This window comes from Choloepus didactylus, chromosome 4, assembly GCF_015220235.1.
Source record: "Choloepus didactylus isolate mChoDid1 chromosome 4, mChoDid1.pri, whole genome shotgun sequence".
Classification (NCBI taxonomy): domain Eukaryota; kingdom Metazoa; phylum Chordata; class Mammalia; order Pilosa; family Megalonychidae; genus Choloepus; species Choloepus didactylus.
The window spans coordinates 20,529,463-20,546,948 of record NC_051310.1 but is presented as its reverse complement, the minus strand read 5'-3'; the positions used below and the strand labels follow the sequence as shown (position 1 = coordinate 20,546,948).

Sequence of the window (17,486 nt, the reverse complement as noted above, 5' to 3'; positions counted from 1 at the left end):
GACCTTTTGATTGAATGTTTCCATGGAGAGATGACCCACCAAACTGTGGGTGATGACTTTGATTGGATAATTTCCAGGGAGGTGTCACCCCACCCATTCAGGATGGGTCTAAATTAAATCACTGGAGCCATACAAATGAGCTGACAAACAGAAGGAACTCAGTGCAGCTGTGAGTGACATTTTGAAGAGCAACTGAGAGTGACATTTTGAAGAGGAGCTACAGCCAAGAGGGGCACTTTGAAAAATGCACAGGAGCTGAGAGAGGAGCTGCAACTTAGACATTTTGAAGATGGCCACTGAAGCAGACCCAGGCTAACAGAGGTTTTCCAGATGCCATTGGCCATCCTCCAGGAAGGTACCCGATTTTTGATGACTTACCTTGGACACTTTATGGCCTTAAGGACTGTAACTTTGTAACCAAATAAACCCTCTTTATAAAAGCCAATCCATCTCTGGTGTTCTGCATTCAGGCAGCATTAGCAAACCAGAACAGTGTGTTAGTATGTTTGTGTGTCTGTGCACACATGTGAATGTACTCCTCAGTCTCGGTTCTCACTCTGTGTCCCCTGCCTCTGTTGAACTACATAAAGCAACATAAGTGTGACCCTCAACTTTCTCTCTGGGAACATTCCAGAACTTACACTTTGAGGCAGTGAGAAGGTCACATTCCTGGATTTTTAATGCTAGTTATTAGGCTGCCCTGCCCATCGTTCCAGAAGGCCTGGTAGGACTTTGAAGTAAGGTGTAATTGTTGTATTTAGGGTTTTAACTAGAAACTACAGATTCCTGTTCTAACTCATCTTCTTACTAGCTAGCTCAAAGACCTTGGGCAAATTACCTAACCTCTCTGCTTTGTTTTACTCATATGAAAGGTGGGCTATTACTAGTACCTACCTACTAATTAAAATGAGATTAAGTGAGTTAATACATGTGAAGCGTGATGCAGGGTAAGCAGTTAAAAAGTATTAGCAATTATCATCTTGCCCTGTGGGTTTCTGTGGGAAGAAATCATTTCTGATTTCTGAGCAATATATTTCCAAGAAAACTAAACCCTGGAAGAAAACAGAAAAAAAGAAAATCCCTCTGGAAATTCCTCTGCTCTCCCACAGCACCAGGACAAGGTACAAAATGTCTGCATCTCAGCCTGGGTTGCTCAATCACTTGGGTGGGCCCATGGCTAGATTTGGGTTGTGGGTGCAGCTGAGGAGCAAGAGAGGTTAGGGAAATGAGAAGGTGGCAATGGAGGCTTTCCTTCAGGTAGAACAATCCTGGAACATTAGAAATGAATGTGAGTAAAGCAAAATGAGTCCAAGAGGCTCTGGCTGCCAACTGGCTTCTGATGACTTTTCTTTCAGCAGAAGACGATCAGCCCAGCAAGGATAATCACAGAAACAAAGGAGAGGCTATCAGGAATGACCAAGAACAAGGTGGGGCTTAGCTCTGTTCACACCTGGCTAGAAAACAGTCCCAAGCTCTTTGTGAAGAGAAAGCTGGAGGTCAGAAGACTCATACCTAAGTAGCACACATACAAGGCTTGCATTTGCTATTTATGTGTCACAGTTAAATCTTTGCCAAACTATGCCCTGATTGCTTGGTTTAGAGTGTGTTCCAGAACCAGATGGTCTGTGTATGCAGGGCTGGCTTTATGGGTGTGCAACCCATGCAACAATTAGAAGGGACCGCACTTGGTTTAATGTTCTGTTGTCATCATTTTTACACTTTTAATAATTTTTTAAAAGGATTGCATTTTCATTGTGCACTGGGCCCCACAAATTACGCAGCCAGTCCTGGTAAACAAAGCTAGGCTCTATTGCTTAGTAAGTGTGACTACTGGGGCAGGTTACTTAATGTCTCTGGGCCTCAGTCATCTCATTAGTAAAATGAGGATAATAATAGTACCTACCCATGTGGTTAATGTGGTAATTAAATGAGATAATGCATGTGGAGCACTTTGCACAGTGCCTGGCACCTAGAAAGCACTCAGTAAATGTTAACCACAATGCTATTTCCAAAGCCATGAGTTAAGCATCCAATCCAGTGCATCATGATACTGAAGTTCACTTGTGGTTTAGGGTGGGCTTTAATTTTGCTGTTTTTGTTTGTATGCTTATTTTGTAGTAATTGCTCGTTCCACATTCACCCTCCTTCTGATTTTGGCAAAGTCTCCATCCTATGCCCCATCAGTGTGACTCAGGGACCAGCCTCCTCAAATGCATGACACATTTTTCCATTTTAATAAACAGACCATGAAACAAAATTTAGCCTGACATTGGTCTTCTCCAATCGGCTACAGTGTTGCCTTCAGGTGCTGTTGAGATTTACAACCCTTTTTGCCCTGACAGCAAATGGTGCCAGACCACCCTGCTTCCCTTGCTGGGTGCTGCGAGACTGTGTTCTAATTTGACCTCACCAGATCTGGAGTGTCAGAAAAGGCTTCTAGGTCCCAGTCATGTATTCAATGCATATTGCTAATATTTGTGATAACTGCTGTTAATATAACTGCAGATTTGTAAGTGTGAGCCTAGTATGCTAAATGATTAGATTAGGAGGCTTTCTAAGTAGGAATGACAATTCTCTTTCATCCCAAATTTTCTTGAAGCACATAACTTTCTTGATTTCACCAATGTAGAAACAACACAGGTGCTGAAGGCTAGATCAGAAGCTAAAAACAAAACCCAGTGCCTATAAAACAACCTTAGTCCCTAAACACAGGCCAATAGGAAGTTAACTGTAAAAGCTATGCATCTTCCCAAAGAAGACATAGTCTCCAACATCCACTAAAGACGTGGTCATGAAGGATAAGGGACAAGGAAGAACTATCTGGAAGGCATGGCTGGGCCTCAGAGAGCACTACACAAGGGCCCTCCTCCCAGAGCATAAATGTGATATAAGGATGGACTGCCCCCTCTGTGAGAGCCAAGGGGCCTCTCAGTGCCCATCCATCACTGCTAGGTACCAGTAACTGCCACGTGGCTCCCATCCTTCCCTCATCTGAATGAGAATTGCTTTTGCAGTGCTACTCCACCACTGTATGGGAGCAGAAAACCTTCAAACTCATTTTCAGCTGAGCTGAAACATGGATATAATCTATAGATGCCAACAAATGTGTGAGGACTGTCCAAAGAAGCTGAGATGGGGCAGACGCCAAATGGGATAAAATACAACGAAACACAGAGAATGATGAGAGACTCCCTCAGAGGCAGATCTCAGAAAGTGCCAGCAAAAATCCAGTTATGAAGGTAAAAGGATCATCTTGACCTTCCAAAGAGAGATCCTATTTGTTCATTGAGTGTGGAAAATAAAGGACGAAGAGGCAGCAGAAGCCCTCCTCAACCTGATCTGGTTCAGAAAAACAGGCAAGGCAGGACTATACAAAGAATAACCTGGATGGATCGTATTTGCAGGAAGCACCATCTCTTTAGCAACAGGAAAGAAGAGAGTCCTGCGATGCGCAATCTGGAATGTTACTCTGGCTTCTCCATGCTCTCCTCTCCCCCACCACACTGGACCATTCAGCAGGTAGATGAGTTTGTCCAGGAATATTCCGTTTTTTCAAGGTTAAGTATTAAAAACAAGCTGCCCCACATAAATTGAAAGCAGCCAGAAGAAAAATATGAAAAGAGCAATAAAACTTCCAAATAGCTGTAAGACACTCAGTGGGAAAATGTTGCCCAAACCAGTTATAAAGTGTAACATCATATGAAGCAAATCACCTCAGTCTTACTGGAAACCACAAAGCAGAGATGCAATCAATCAGGGAAAAAAGGGCAGATAACAAGTAGAGATGAAACGTGAGCTAACGAATTCAGGAAAGAAATAGTTTGAAAAGCATACCCAAATGATAAGAAAAAATAAAAACAAAATTGGAAGGAAAATAAGGGAGAAAGGCACTGTGGAAAACATAAAAGACACAAAGAAAATAAAATTAACAAACTGAAAAAATAAAATTTAAGAGTTATAAAGGGATAGAGAGAAAAAATGATAGTCCTAAGGACAGGCACATATACAAAGATGGAATCCACAAAGAAGAAAACCAAAACTATATGACACAAGAGTAGGAAGAAGATGGCAGCATAGTGAGGAGTGGAAGCTAGTTAGTCTCCCTGGAACAACTAATAAATAACCAACAACAACTAGTATATAATCTGGAATAACTGCTGGGGACAAATGTGACTGCCCACACATCATACACCAACCTGGATTGGGAGAAATGCCCAAGATCACAGCATAAAATCTATAAGTAAAAACTGCAGACCCAAACCAAGAGCCACCCTCCTCACCACGGCAGCCCAAACTGCAAAGCCTTGCTATGCTAGAGAGCAGCACTCCCTGAACAAGCAAATATACCTCAGCCCAGCTCCAACTGAAGTTTTAATTAACAAATGTTTACTGCTCGATACAAGCTACGAATCCCCAACAAGCAGACGGAGGATTTTGGTGACAACTGGAGTACCTCTCTGAGAGGGAGGGGGAGCCCAGAGGACCAGGTGCTGTCTCTGGCCAATGAGTGAAACTGAGGATTGCCACAGACTGGCCCTGAAGGGGGGCTTTCTGTCCCTTTTTCAGCTCAGTAGAGAAATCCTCAGCCATTTTCAGTTCCCAGTGCTCTGACCCAGACAAGAGTGGAGATGGCACAGGCAGAGAGACTATTCTAATGCAAATACTATCTCCACAGGGGGTGTATCTTCCCTAAGAGGAAAGAGGTGGTGTCAAGCTCTACTACCCACCTTCCATTTGTAACCAGACCACAGAGCCTGGGGGAAAACAGCCACAGGCCACACCTCCTTACACCAGTCTTGAGTGACAGGCTGACAGGCACCACCTGCTGGGCAGAAAAGCACAGTGGCTTGAGGCCTCAAAGGGTATATCAATATTCTAAGACACACCCTCAGGGAGACCTGATACTATTTCCTCCTTCTGAAACCTGAGCCCATTCTGGTCTTGGAAAACCTGACTGAGGTAACCAAGGAAACCAGATGCCTACACAGCAGAAGACTACAACCTACACTAAGAAAAATGAAGTTATGGCCAAGTCAAAGGAACAAACTTACACTTCAACTGAGATACAGGAATTGAAACAACAAATGCTAAATCAGTTCAACAAGTTTAGGGAAGACATGACAGAAGAGATGAAGCGTATAATGAAAACACTGGGTGTACATAAAGTAGAAATCGAAAGTTTGAAAAAACAACTGGCAGAATCTATGGAAATGAAAGGCACAACACAAGAGATGAAAAATACAATGTAAATACGTAACAGCAGATCTCAATAGGCAGAAGAAAACACTCAAGAAATGGAGAACAAGACACCTGAAAGCCTACACACAAAAGAACAGTTAGAGAAAGGAATGGAAAAATATGAGCAACCTCTCCGGGAATTGAATGACAACACAAAATGCAAAACGTACATGCCATGAGTGTCCCCAAAGGAGAAGAGAAGGGAAAATGGGCAGAAGCAATAATAAAGGAAATAATCACTGAAAATTCCACATCTCTTATGAAAGACATAAAATTACAGATCCAAGAAGCACAGCATTTACCAAACAGAATAGATCTGAATAGGCCTACACCAAGACACTTAATAATCAGATTATCAAACATCAAAGATAAAGAGAGAATCCTGAAAGGAGCAAGAGAAAAGCAATCTGTCACATACAAAGGAAGCTTGATAAGACTATGTGTGAATTTCTCAATAGAAGCCATGGAAGCAAGAAGGAATTGGGGTGATATATTTAAGATACTGAAAGAGAAAAACCACCAACCAAGAATCCCATATCTGGCAAAACTGTCCTTCAAATATGAGGGAGACCTTAAAACATTCTCTGACAAACAGACAATGACAGAGTTTGTGAACAAGATACCTGTTCTACAGGAAACACTAAAGGGAGCACTACAGACAGAAAAGAAAAGACAGGAGAAAGAGGTTTGGAACACAATTTTGGGAGATAGTAGCACAGCAATGTAAGTACACTGAACAAAGATGACTGTGAGTATGGTTGAAAGAGGAAGGTTACGGGCATGTGGGACACCAAAAAGAAAGAGGAAAGATAAAGACTGGGACTATATAACTCAGTGAAACCTAGGGTGCTCAACAATTGTGATAAAAGGTACAAATATGTTTTTACATGAGGGAGAACAAATGAATGTCAACATTGCAAGGTGTTAAAAATAGGGTGGCACTGGAGAAAAATACAATCAATGCAAACTAGAGACTATAATTAACAGAAACATTGTATTATGCTTCCTTTAATGTAACAAAGGCAATATACCAAAGCTAAATGCATATGGGGGGGGGACATAGGGGAGGGGGATGGGACTCTTGGCATTGGTGATGTTGTCTGGCTCTTTATTCTACTTTGGTTTAATGCTATGTTTCCTTTAGTCGCTTCCTAGCTGTCATTTTCTCTTTCTCTTTCTTTTTTTTCTTTTGTGTCTCTACCTTCTTTGACTCTTCCTCCTTTGTGGAAGAAATGGAGATGTCTTTATATGGATAGTGGTGAATACATAAATACGTGACTATACAGGGAACCATCAATTGTTTACTTAGGACAGAATGTATGATGTGTGAACAAAGCCATCTTTTAAAAAATGGGTTGAGGGCACTATATTGAATGAGATAAGACAGACACATAAGGACAAATATTGCAGGGTCTCACTGATATGAACTAGTTATAATGTGTAAACTCATAGACATGAAATATAAGTTACCAGGATATAGAACGAGGCTAAAGAATGGGGAGCGGTTGCTTATTATGAGCAGAATGTTCAACTAGGGTGAACTTAAACGTGTGGAAGTGAACAGAGGTGATGATGGCACATTATGAGAATAACTAACAGTGCTGAATGGTGCGTGAACATGGTGGAAAGGGTAAGCTCAGAGTCTCGTATGTCACCAGAAGGAATGTTGGAGGTTAAAAGATGGGAATGTATAGAACAGTGAATCTTGTGGTAGACAATGTCCGTGATTAACTGTACAAATATTAGATATCTCTCTCATGACTAGAACAAATGTATGACACTATAACTAGAAGTTAATGATAGAGGAGTATGTAGGAAAAAATATACACCTATTACAAACTATTAAAAAAAAAAATGTGACAGAGAAATGTTTACAGACAATATTCAAAAAAACTTTCCTGAAATAAAATGGACAAAACCTAGTAGTGTTATTGGATGAAAGATACAGAAATAATCTTTGGGGCAACCTAGCAAAAAGATCAAGTCATTTATAAAAGGGGACAAGTCAGGTTGGCATCAGGTTTTTCCATAGCAGCACCAACATCAGAACAGTGAAACAACACCTACAAACCCTTAGGAAAGAAAACCTGATTCGAGGTTTGCATTTCCAGTTAAACTGTCCTACAACACTAAAGGCTACAATTTGAAGGTTCCAGAACTCAGAGAATACTGTTCCCCTGAGCCATTCTTAAGGCAACAGACGTTGCTTTCAGTCGAACAAAGGATGACAAAGGAAACCATAACAAAGGACTGAAAATGACTACCGAGAATACTTAACTCTAGAACTAAGACTAAAGCAAGTATGAGAATTAGGGTAACAGAACCAGGATGTAAATTATATATTCTTATATTATAGAATGATACAACAGACAAAAATAGGCAGGAGAAGGAAAGCAGCTGAGATGCTAAGTTCCCTGACTACATTATATGTAATACTGAAGGTCAAAAGTCATCACTTAAGGTTGGCTAATCATATAGTAGAAGCATAAGCATATTTAATAATTTAAAAGTAAACATTAAAAGGTGTGTTGAGTAAAATTGTATGTTGGAGAAGGAGAGGGAGAAAGGATGTCATCACTTATAATGGGAAACTAACAGATAGTGTTTAAAGACTAGAAGACAAAGGTGACTATTACAATTATAATTACATATACAATTTAATATATAATATAATTATATATCATATATACAATTACATACAGCTGTATGTATGAAATATATAATAGTATATAACTATATAATTTTAATTATATAATACATAAATTACATAAACATAAATGTTAAAGTATAAATTATTAACCCCCAAAACAAAAATAACAGATCTTTCCAAGCATCAGAAGAAACACACACACAAAAATAAGACAAAAACTGGTGCAGGAAAGAAGTAATCATAGTTCAGTGGATGGTCAGCTGTGAAGAGCATTGACCTCATCAAAACAAGGCAAATGTTTAATTTTGAGTCAATCAAACTCTATGGGGAAGATGGGAGGATGGGAAGAAAACATTTCTGCAGTGAGGCAGAGAAGAAGAAAGAGAGCTAACTTCATCTTCCATAATGGGAAATCAAGAGATAATACCTAACACTGGAAGTTCAGGCAGCGGCAAAACAAGTGTGATATTTAAAGACATGGAGATGAATATCAAAATAATCAATCAAAGGAGATGAAAGTAATTGCCTCTGGGGAGGTGAAAAAGGGGAGAAGAGCAGAGACTGCTGATTTTCATAACAAGCCTTACAGAATATTTTCATTCTTTCACACACTACTTTAATAAAAAAGACAATTTTTTAAAGATGAATTTGAGCTCAACGGAGCAATCCGAGTTCAACTAACCAATATATATTTTTCACTCTAACCTTTTCACTAGGTCTTTTCAAACTAAAGGCTCCCTGGCCATCCATCTGAAAAAGAGAGTCATTGTTCTGCTTTGCCTTTTAAGAAAGCCACCACTAGTACAGCATTAATTTGACCATGTTTCATAAGCCTCCTCTGAACCTCAAACTGCCATGTGTTCTATGAGGACAAAACTTTGACTAAGCATCATTATTCAAGACGGCCTGCAAAGGAGAAGATAATAGCGAGCAAATAGATACCGATGGTGGTGATGACTGTTCCAGCAAAGAAAAAGGCACTTCCAAGATCCCAGTGACTGCTGTTGTTGGAAGAGTTTCCTATTGGACTGACTCCTGCATTGTCAGCATCGAGGGCATGCTGCAAAGAAAGTGAGAAAGCATGAGGCTCAGTTAACAAAAAATTTTAAAGAAAAGAAAAGCTTTCAAAAAATTATTTCCCCACGCAAGAGCTTGCAGTGATCTATAGAGAACTGGTTAAGTGGAGGAGGGTACAGTCATAAACTGAAATGTTATGCACCCTTTTATTAAAATTAGAAAATTTTTTGTAAGTGGGAAAAAACTAGAATCCATAGTGTGCTGCCATTTGTATAAAACATTGCAGAATCAGGATGGCCCAGGTTACATAAAATGCATATTCATTGCTATGCATATACAAAGAAATATGTCCAGAAGCATCTTCACTAAAAGCAGTCATTCCTGGGGGTCTTTTTCATACTTTTCTGTTTTGTTAAAATGTTTTATAATGAGCTTTTTTGCAGTATCATACAGGAGTCACGAGCTTGGGTACTAGGGTCAGACCATCCTGGCTCTGATCTTTGTTAGCTTGGGCAAGTTATTTTAACCTCTCTAAGCCCAAGTGTCCTCATTTGCAAACTGGAGATAATAACACCTTCCCCCATAGAGTTGTTGAGGGGATTATGTGAGATAGTACATGTAGCCTGGCTGAGCTCAGTAACCAGCACCAAAGTGGCCAATTTCATGACTGTCATTTCACTACACCCCTCCCCAAACATGCTGGTCTTTTTCAAAATGAAGTACAATGATTCCTCGATGTCTACTGGATTTGCAGTTCCATACGCATTAGAATCCCAATAAATTGGCCACACTGTGACCCAAGGTCATCTGACACCACTCTAAAAACCTCCTGCTCAGCGCCAAACTGTACTTTGCTTACACCATCCCCTACCCTTGCCCAGCCTTCAGGGTTCAATTCAAGCCCTGCTTTCTCCATGAAACCCACTCCACGCATTGTAGCCCCCACAGTCACCCCCTTCCCTGGGCTCCTACTTCTGCACTGTGTATAAGTAACCAACTTTTGATCAGACTTCCCTGCTGAGAATCCTTCCCTGGCCTCTTCGTGGGCAGGATAATATGAAAACTCCTCGGCTTGCCCTTGGTGAACTGGTCCTACCAACCTCTTGTATGCTAAGGAGGAAGGTGGGAAAACTATCATAGAGGCTCTGTACACCCACTCTCCAAACACAGGTGAGGACGTGACTAGTCCAGGTTCAGACAGTAGGTGACAGACATAGGAGCTTCTTCTAGAACAACAAATAGAGATGCTGTTCCCTGGGCAAAGATGGAATAGCCCTATGTTGAGAAAGCAAGGTGCAATCAAATATGGAAATGTGATTATATGTATCCTAAATAAAACTCGGGAAGCTTTGTTAAAACAGAGAGCGGTTATCACAAATGAGATTACATTACAAACCAATTTTACCTTTACAAATCTGAGATATTCCAAATTATCTAGACCAGAGATAGGCAACCTTCTTCCATAAAGGACCAAATAGTAAAACTTTCAGGCCATGTATGGTCCCTGGTGTAGATTTTTCTTTGTTGTCATTGTTTAAGAGCCCTTTAAAAATGTAAAAACCATTCTTAGCTCATGAGTCATATAAAAACAGCTTCATGCTGGATTTGGCAGATCCTTAGAAGATAGATTTTTGTTTAAGTTCCTAGTCTATTCCTTTCTGCCTCTAAGAACAGGAAATATTATGCAAGTCTGTAGGTGGCCACTATTTCTAACATAAACCCCAGCATCCCAGAATTTAAAATCTAGCCTCATGGGGTATGTACAAGCTGTCTTTGCCAACAGTTTAAATCAGCCTAATTGACAATGATCACTCATTCATCCAGGGCTGTACTCTGCTCTGCCTTGGAGGAGAGACAGATGGCAAGTCCTTTCTGCTGGTAAAATACCCATTTTCTCTGTGCTATGTTAGTGACATCACACCAAACCATGAAGACCTACCCAGTGTTTTTTTTTTTTTTTTTAAATGTAATTTTATTGGGATATATTCACACACCATACAATCCATCCAAAGTATACAGCCATTGGTTCACCGTATCAATTGAGATATATTCACACACCATAGAATCAATCATTGGTTCACAGTATCATCACATAGTTGTGCATTTATCACCATGATCATTTTTAGAACATTTGCATTACTCCAGAAAAAGAAATAAAAAGAAAAAAAGAAAACCCCAAACATCCCATATGCCTTAACCCCTCCCCCTTATTGACCACTGGTATTGCACTCCACCCAATTTTAAGAATTAAAAAAGTGTTTACATCCTCAGAATCTATTCCGCTCCAAAGAGCCCACCTGGAGATAATAACTCAGAGACATTTCTGGGCCTCAGTCACTTAGGCAGTCTCAAATCACACCATCGATACCTAATATTGGTAACTTCCACGAAGTTACAAAAAAAGCTCTGGTTCAACCATGTCACACAGTGCTGAGAATTACAGATAAACTTCATAAGCAGACCCTGAGCAGTCTATAAAAATACAGATTTGCAGGAAAGACAAACCAGGATTATTTGTTTTATCAAAAAAATCCAAAGTAGGATTCTTTTCAAGGTTCTTTTTTTTAATTATGCAATTTATTAACATTTCATGTATACATATGTAACTCTCAAAGAAAGAGTTTTTGGGGTGCAAGAAGAAACAAACTAACATTTGTGGAGTGCACACATTTAGCCAGATGCTCTACAAGGGTTATTCCATATTATCCTTTCCACACTATCTTAGTTTGCTGATGTAACAAAGTACCACAGACTAGTTAGCTTAAACATCAGAAATTTGTTGTCTCATGATTCTGGAGACTAGAAGTCTGAAACCCAGGTGCCAGCACCTCCAGGCTTCCTCTTAAAGGGGAGAACTCATCCCTGGCCTCTCCCACAGCCTGGGGCGCCATAACTCCATCCCTGCTTCCATCACGTGGCTGTCTCTGTCTGTCTCTGTCTCTCCTTCTGTCTGTGTCCAAATTTCCTCTCCCTCCAGGGACAGCAGTCATACTAGATTGAGGCCCACTCTAAGCCAGCCTGGTCTCATCTTAATGAACGATCCAATTTGCAAATAAGTTCACATTCACAGGACTGGGAGTTACTACTTGAACATCAATCTATAACAGATAGCTTGCAAGAAAGGTAACATTATCCCCACTTTATAGATACAGAAAGAAACAGGCCCAGGTGAAGATACTCACCCAAAGTCACACAGCCAGGAAGTGGGAAAGCTATTGGTGTGATGGGAAGCCTACAGCCTTCTTCTACATAAAGTCCCAGGACACACTCCTCCTCCCCACCCTCACCTCCAGACAGAGATGAGGGAGGAATATTGCCTTTGTTCAAGAATTTAGGCAGAAGGGACCTTGTAGAGCCAATTTCTAATTAGACTACTCCCTTGAACATGCAAACAGAGACACCAAACTTCATTTGGCTGTTGGAGCTGGAGAGAGCCTAATTGCTTTGCATAAAAAAATAAAATGGGGGAAAAAGTTACTTTTATACCCTGCGAGGGAGAGAGCAGAGAAAAGAGAAAGGCCAGAAGAAGGAGGAAGAGCAGAAAGAAAAAGAGAGAAAGAAGTGTCAGTTGACAGGGTGGGAGGTTCACGCTCAGCTGCAGCAATGCCCAGCGCCCAGGACTGTTTCAGAACAGGGTCTATCTAGTACTCAATTTTAACTCGCTTCATGTCTGTGATGTAAATCTCTCTCTCTCTCTCTCTCTCTCTCTCTCTCTCTCTCTCTCTCTCTCTCTCTCTCTCTCTCTCTCAAATCTTCTATAAAGGGGGCTACATAAGCAAATGATTCAGGGCAGCAGTTTTGTGCAAATGAAGAATAAGAGTCCTTGTGGGCACAGCGGGGCCACTGCTGAACTGAACACATTCAAGGAGAGCAGGAATTAGAACCAGAAGTGAGGAGGAGAAAAATAAGCCTTCCAACATGTCATCACACTCTCGGGAAGTCTGTGACCCCCAGACCCGGGAATGAGATTTGAACCTATCGACATCTTAAGGGTCAGGAAGACTCCAGCTCACAACCAGAGTTAAAATGAATCAGCAAACTCACGTTAGATACACACAGAGAGAATGCAGTATAAACTGTTAGCGCTTGAGTTAATAGAATCATTTTTAATTCAATAACAATATTTCCGATTGAGTTCATGGTTCTAACCAGTTAATTTTCAAAAGTATTTTATAATGATCTTCATTGTTTGAGCTCAAGTAAAACATTTTTAAATTAAATGTATTGCTTTTAAGTTTCTTCTCAGCATTCGGGCCTTGAAAGTGAAGATAAGCCAGTCCATTAGAAATGTTTGAGTACGGAGATGATGAATTGGCATGTACAGTTTAGCTTAAAAGGCCACAGTATGATACTTATGGGTCATAGGTTCAACCAATGTCAGCATCATTTTGGGCCACAACCTCAGACTCAATGAGTATTGTTTATTCATTTACCAGTTCAATCTTTATCAAGTTCAGAAAGGTTTATGAAGACTAAAAAAAAAAAAAAAAATCAAAACAAACAAAAAACAAAAAAAAATTGTACCATACCATATGTGTTGTGAAAACTTCAAGCTTCTAGGAAAAGATACCATAGATAAGAGGCCATTACTTTACAATTTAATTGAATCTCTTCTTGGATTCCCTCTTTAGCTTCTAAATTGGAATTTCCCACATGCACCCAAGAACCCAGTAAACCATTCATAAGTGAAAGTCAGTAAAAAACAAACCAAAGTAATAAATTCAGACACACGATCTTCCCAGAGGTGTAAGTGGAAAGCAATTCACTTCTTTTTAAGTCAGACAAACACAAAACAAAGTAACACAACAAAAAGAAATATAATAATTTGTTTATTAAAATAAAAAAATAGGAGGGGGGAGCTGACTTGCAGAGTAGCACGATCTAGAAGAATCTGTTTGTTTCTCAAGTCCTCCCTTCTCTCTCTCTCTCTGCATCAGGACCACCTAACAGCAGAGAGAAGCTGTGGCCTGTCACAAAGCCAGGCAGGTCTGAGCTGAGTGAGGGAAGAGAGGAGGGCAGGAGGAGGGTGGGAAGCAGCCCTTCCCCCCAGAGCCCCTCCCCACCCCAGCTCCCTCCGCATAAATCACTGTTCAGGACAGTGCACGAAACCGCCGTGAGTGTTAGCACTAAGCAGGGACGACTGATGAGCCTTCAGGGACCACTAACTGTCTGTGGCTTTTCTCCCATGATCTGTGTTCCCGGCGAGATCATCTGTTTCTGTGTGCTGATGTGACACCCAAAAGAAAGATGAACAAAGGAGTAGCAACAAGTCCTCTGCTTGCCTCAGCCGATCTGAAGGATACAGCCAATTGATGCCATCTGGGTGGACACAATTTCATTTCCTGTCTAAACCAAGCACTTGCAGAGCGAAAGGGGGCTCTTGATGACGGTGGGACCACAGGCCAGGCATACACCAGCTCAGATGGTCACCCTGCTAGGAGCTGACACCACGGGGACAAAGGGAAATGATTTCTTCTAAGGGAGCAACAGTGGCTCTGTGTCCACCACGTTCTTCATCCCAGGAGGGCACAGCCAGCAAAAGGATTTGCAAAATAGATATATGGTGGGGGGCTGAGGTGGAGTGAGGGGGGGGTGCAGGAAGTGGCTTCATAAATGTATTAAAAGGGAGCGCACCTGTGGCCATTGGTGGACAGAAGGAGAGCCACGAACCCAGTGAAAGGCAACGGGCAGGCCACACTCATCACACTCAGAAATGGCCCTAATGATTCAAAACCCCAATGACCGGGTAGCAACCTCTCCCCACCCCCTCAGTACTCACACACATTTGGGGCAGCAGGGCCTTAGGTGACAAGTGGAAGTTTATTAATTTCTTTGCCCCCACTGCTTTTCAAATTTTTCCTGCTTCATTATTATTTCACGTGTAAATGTTTCCAGCAGTGGAAATTAAAATGGCAGGGCAAGCGGAAGGCCAATTCAACATCCTTGGGCAAAGCCACGACATAATATTTCAAACAACAGTGGAAGGGTATCCGAGAGGTGCTAGGGAACCAGGCCCTTCCGTGGCTGGTTCAAAGGCAACTTTGCTTCAGTCCAGAGAGGTAGAGAATTAACACCTCACATATTTCTCTTGTGACAGAGAAAGTTCTCTGATAAAGTAGCAAATGTTCAACCTGAGCCTCGGTTTCCTCATCTTTAAAATGGGGGACTTGCAGAGCTGTTGCAAGGATATTTTTTCAGCATTGTGCCTGGTCATTTCTCACAATAGGAATCCTGTCCAAGCACTTAGTGGTGCCTAGATTACCTCTGTCAGCCCTCATGATAGCCTGTGAGGTGGGCATGGCTACTGTCTCCACAGGACCCATGAGACTGAGCAGAGGGAAGTCCCTTGGCACAGTCACACATCTAGCACACAGCAAAGCTGGCAAGCGAACGGTATTAGAATTGTTAACTGGAAGATCCTCATCCGAAATGCTGGAAAGGCTGCTTCTCACCACCCTGGATGTTCTTTCTCCCCCTCTAAGTTGATGGGAGCCCTTGGCTCAGCACCCCACCCCTGGGGAGGGCAGGAAAGACGGCACCCAGGCTGGGCACCTCAAGGAGCAAAGAGGAAGGTAGCCACGATCAAGGGGGCATCCTAACTGCCATGCCACAACAGAGATTCCCACCAACAGAGTTTCCCACACTCAAAACCCTGGCCAACCCATGAAAAGGCAACGAGAGAGGCATCTCCAGAGCCGCAGTGAGTGGTGTGATGGTGTTTATCTTCCGCCGCTCAAAGTATCCCGTTCTGTGTAAACACAGCCTTTCCTCAGGTCCCCAGCAGCCAGCTTTAATCAGAGCCCTGTGGCCTGGTTACAAACCTAAAGTGCAGGCCACCAGTAGAATGGGCAGGACACTGGAGAATCTGCTTGGAGAACAAGAGAGAGTCCCCAAGCTGGACCTCACATCCATAACCTGTAGTTTTCAACAAACTCCTCTCCTTGCTACCACTAGTCAATTCTTCAGGGAAAAAATGTTCTAGAGCTCAATTCATTAGCACTTTGGGTATACACTGGTGCCTAATCTATCTAAATATTGTTAAGTGGGACCACACCATATTTGGGGGTAGCTCTTTTTCCTTCCAAACTGTGCTTTGCACTGCAGAGTTAATTTTCTCTCTTGTTTCGACTGCATGGAAGGACAAAAAAAGGGAAATTTTAAACCAAAAGGAAGCATCAGGTCCACTAAATAAGCAGGGATATATTCTCTGGCAAGATCTATAAACTTTCAGACTTACTGTCACCCTTTCTTCTCAGTTCAGACCCAGCCTCTACAGACAGAATAACAAATTTGCCAAGTGATGTTGAAAAATCACCCTGGTCCTGAGGAGAATGTCAAATGTTCACCCTGCTATTTCTGTACCTGACATCATTCCTCCCAATTTTTGTAATTACACACACACACACACACACACATGCACTGGGCTACAAAAGCAGCTACGGGAATTCTAATTCATTGCTGTGTGAGCTAAACGAAAGATTACTGTTTTTTTTCTTACCCACTGCTTTGAAGAGTGATTGAATTTTAATAGATGATTGCAAACATCATGAAACATCATGAAAAAGAGATGCTTCTACCGTCTTGTTCTGAGTTGGAGCTATTCACTTAGAGCTCCTTATTGCTCTTGAATGCTCAGTATTAACCCAAAATTAATATTTCCTTTCCTGTGTTCCCTTAGAGAATGTGTCAGCACCTACCATCTCTCTGATGAGCTCAGTTTGATTAGGAGGCAGACAAGGAAGGGGAGACAGTTAGAAACTTCAAAGAAAATACTAGAATATTCATCAAAATAATCACAGTATCCAGCATTTGCAGTGTGCCAAACACTGCTTTCTTATCTTCTTCCTGATAAAAACTCTGTCATAACAATATTAAACATTTGCAATGTGCCAGGCACTGTTTTCTTATCTTCTTCCTCACAAAAAACTCTTTCATAATAGATGCCACTATTATTATTCCCATTTTATAGGTGAGACAACAGAAAACAGAAGTTATAGTAGATAGTAAGTGGCCAAGCTAGGACTGGTTAAAAGTTTTCTTTTAACCCTTCCCTTCTCCTGTCTCCCACAAATAGTTCTCTGACCAGCTTGCCAAGCATTTTCTAATGCTCATCTGTTATGTCGCTTTCTTCCACCTAAAAAAGGGCAAAGTAGGGCAGTAAGAATTTGTACTTCTGTTCCTCACTTTAGAAAAAACAAAAGGGTAAACCCTCATTAACTCTGTAAAATTAATCTGAATCAGCAAGCTTTTCATCTCTTCTGCCCATTTCCACTGAGAAGGATGGGAAAATATGCATTCTCAGTACAGGTGGATAGGCTACTCTTAGCTGCAGACCTGAATGTTAAGCTCCCTTATTGGGTTTTAAACACAATATATTGACCCAGCCCCAACACCTTATGTTATGATGCCAAGCCATGCCCCTCTAGAGGACTAGTGTAGCTTTCTCACAGGTGAAGGGAGGTCCTCTCGGGAGTTCCATAGTTTGAGTCAGAGATCCCCGCTCCTGCAAAGGAACCTGAGTGTTTCCTTGTCTTCTAGAACCAATCACACTGGGCTCTCTCCATCCATGTCAAGTCAACCT

The 17,486-nt window shown here is 41.5% G+C and overlaps 1 protein-coding gene across 2 annotated transcripts in view; it reads right to left on the bottom strand.

Annotated features, from left to right (window-relative positions):
- KCNK10 (potassium two pore domain channel subfamily K member 10) overlaps positions 1 to 17,486 on the bottom strand; it is a 122,746-nt gene that overhangs the window by 40,539 nt on the left and 64,721 nt on the right. For both annotated transcript variants that reach the window (XM_037835258.1, XM_037835259.1), the window contains exon 3: positions 8,831 to 8,948. In XM_037835258.1, the coding sequence (XP_037691186.1) occupies positions 8,831 to 8,948 (118 nt within the window). The remainder of the gene's footprint in view (positions 1 to 8,830; positions 8,949 to 17,486) is intronic.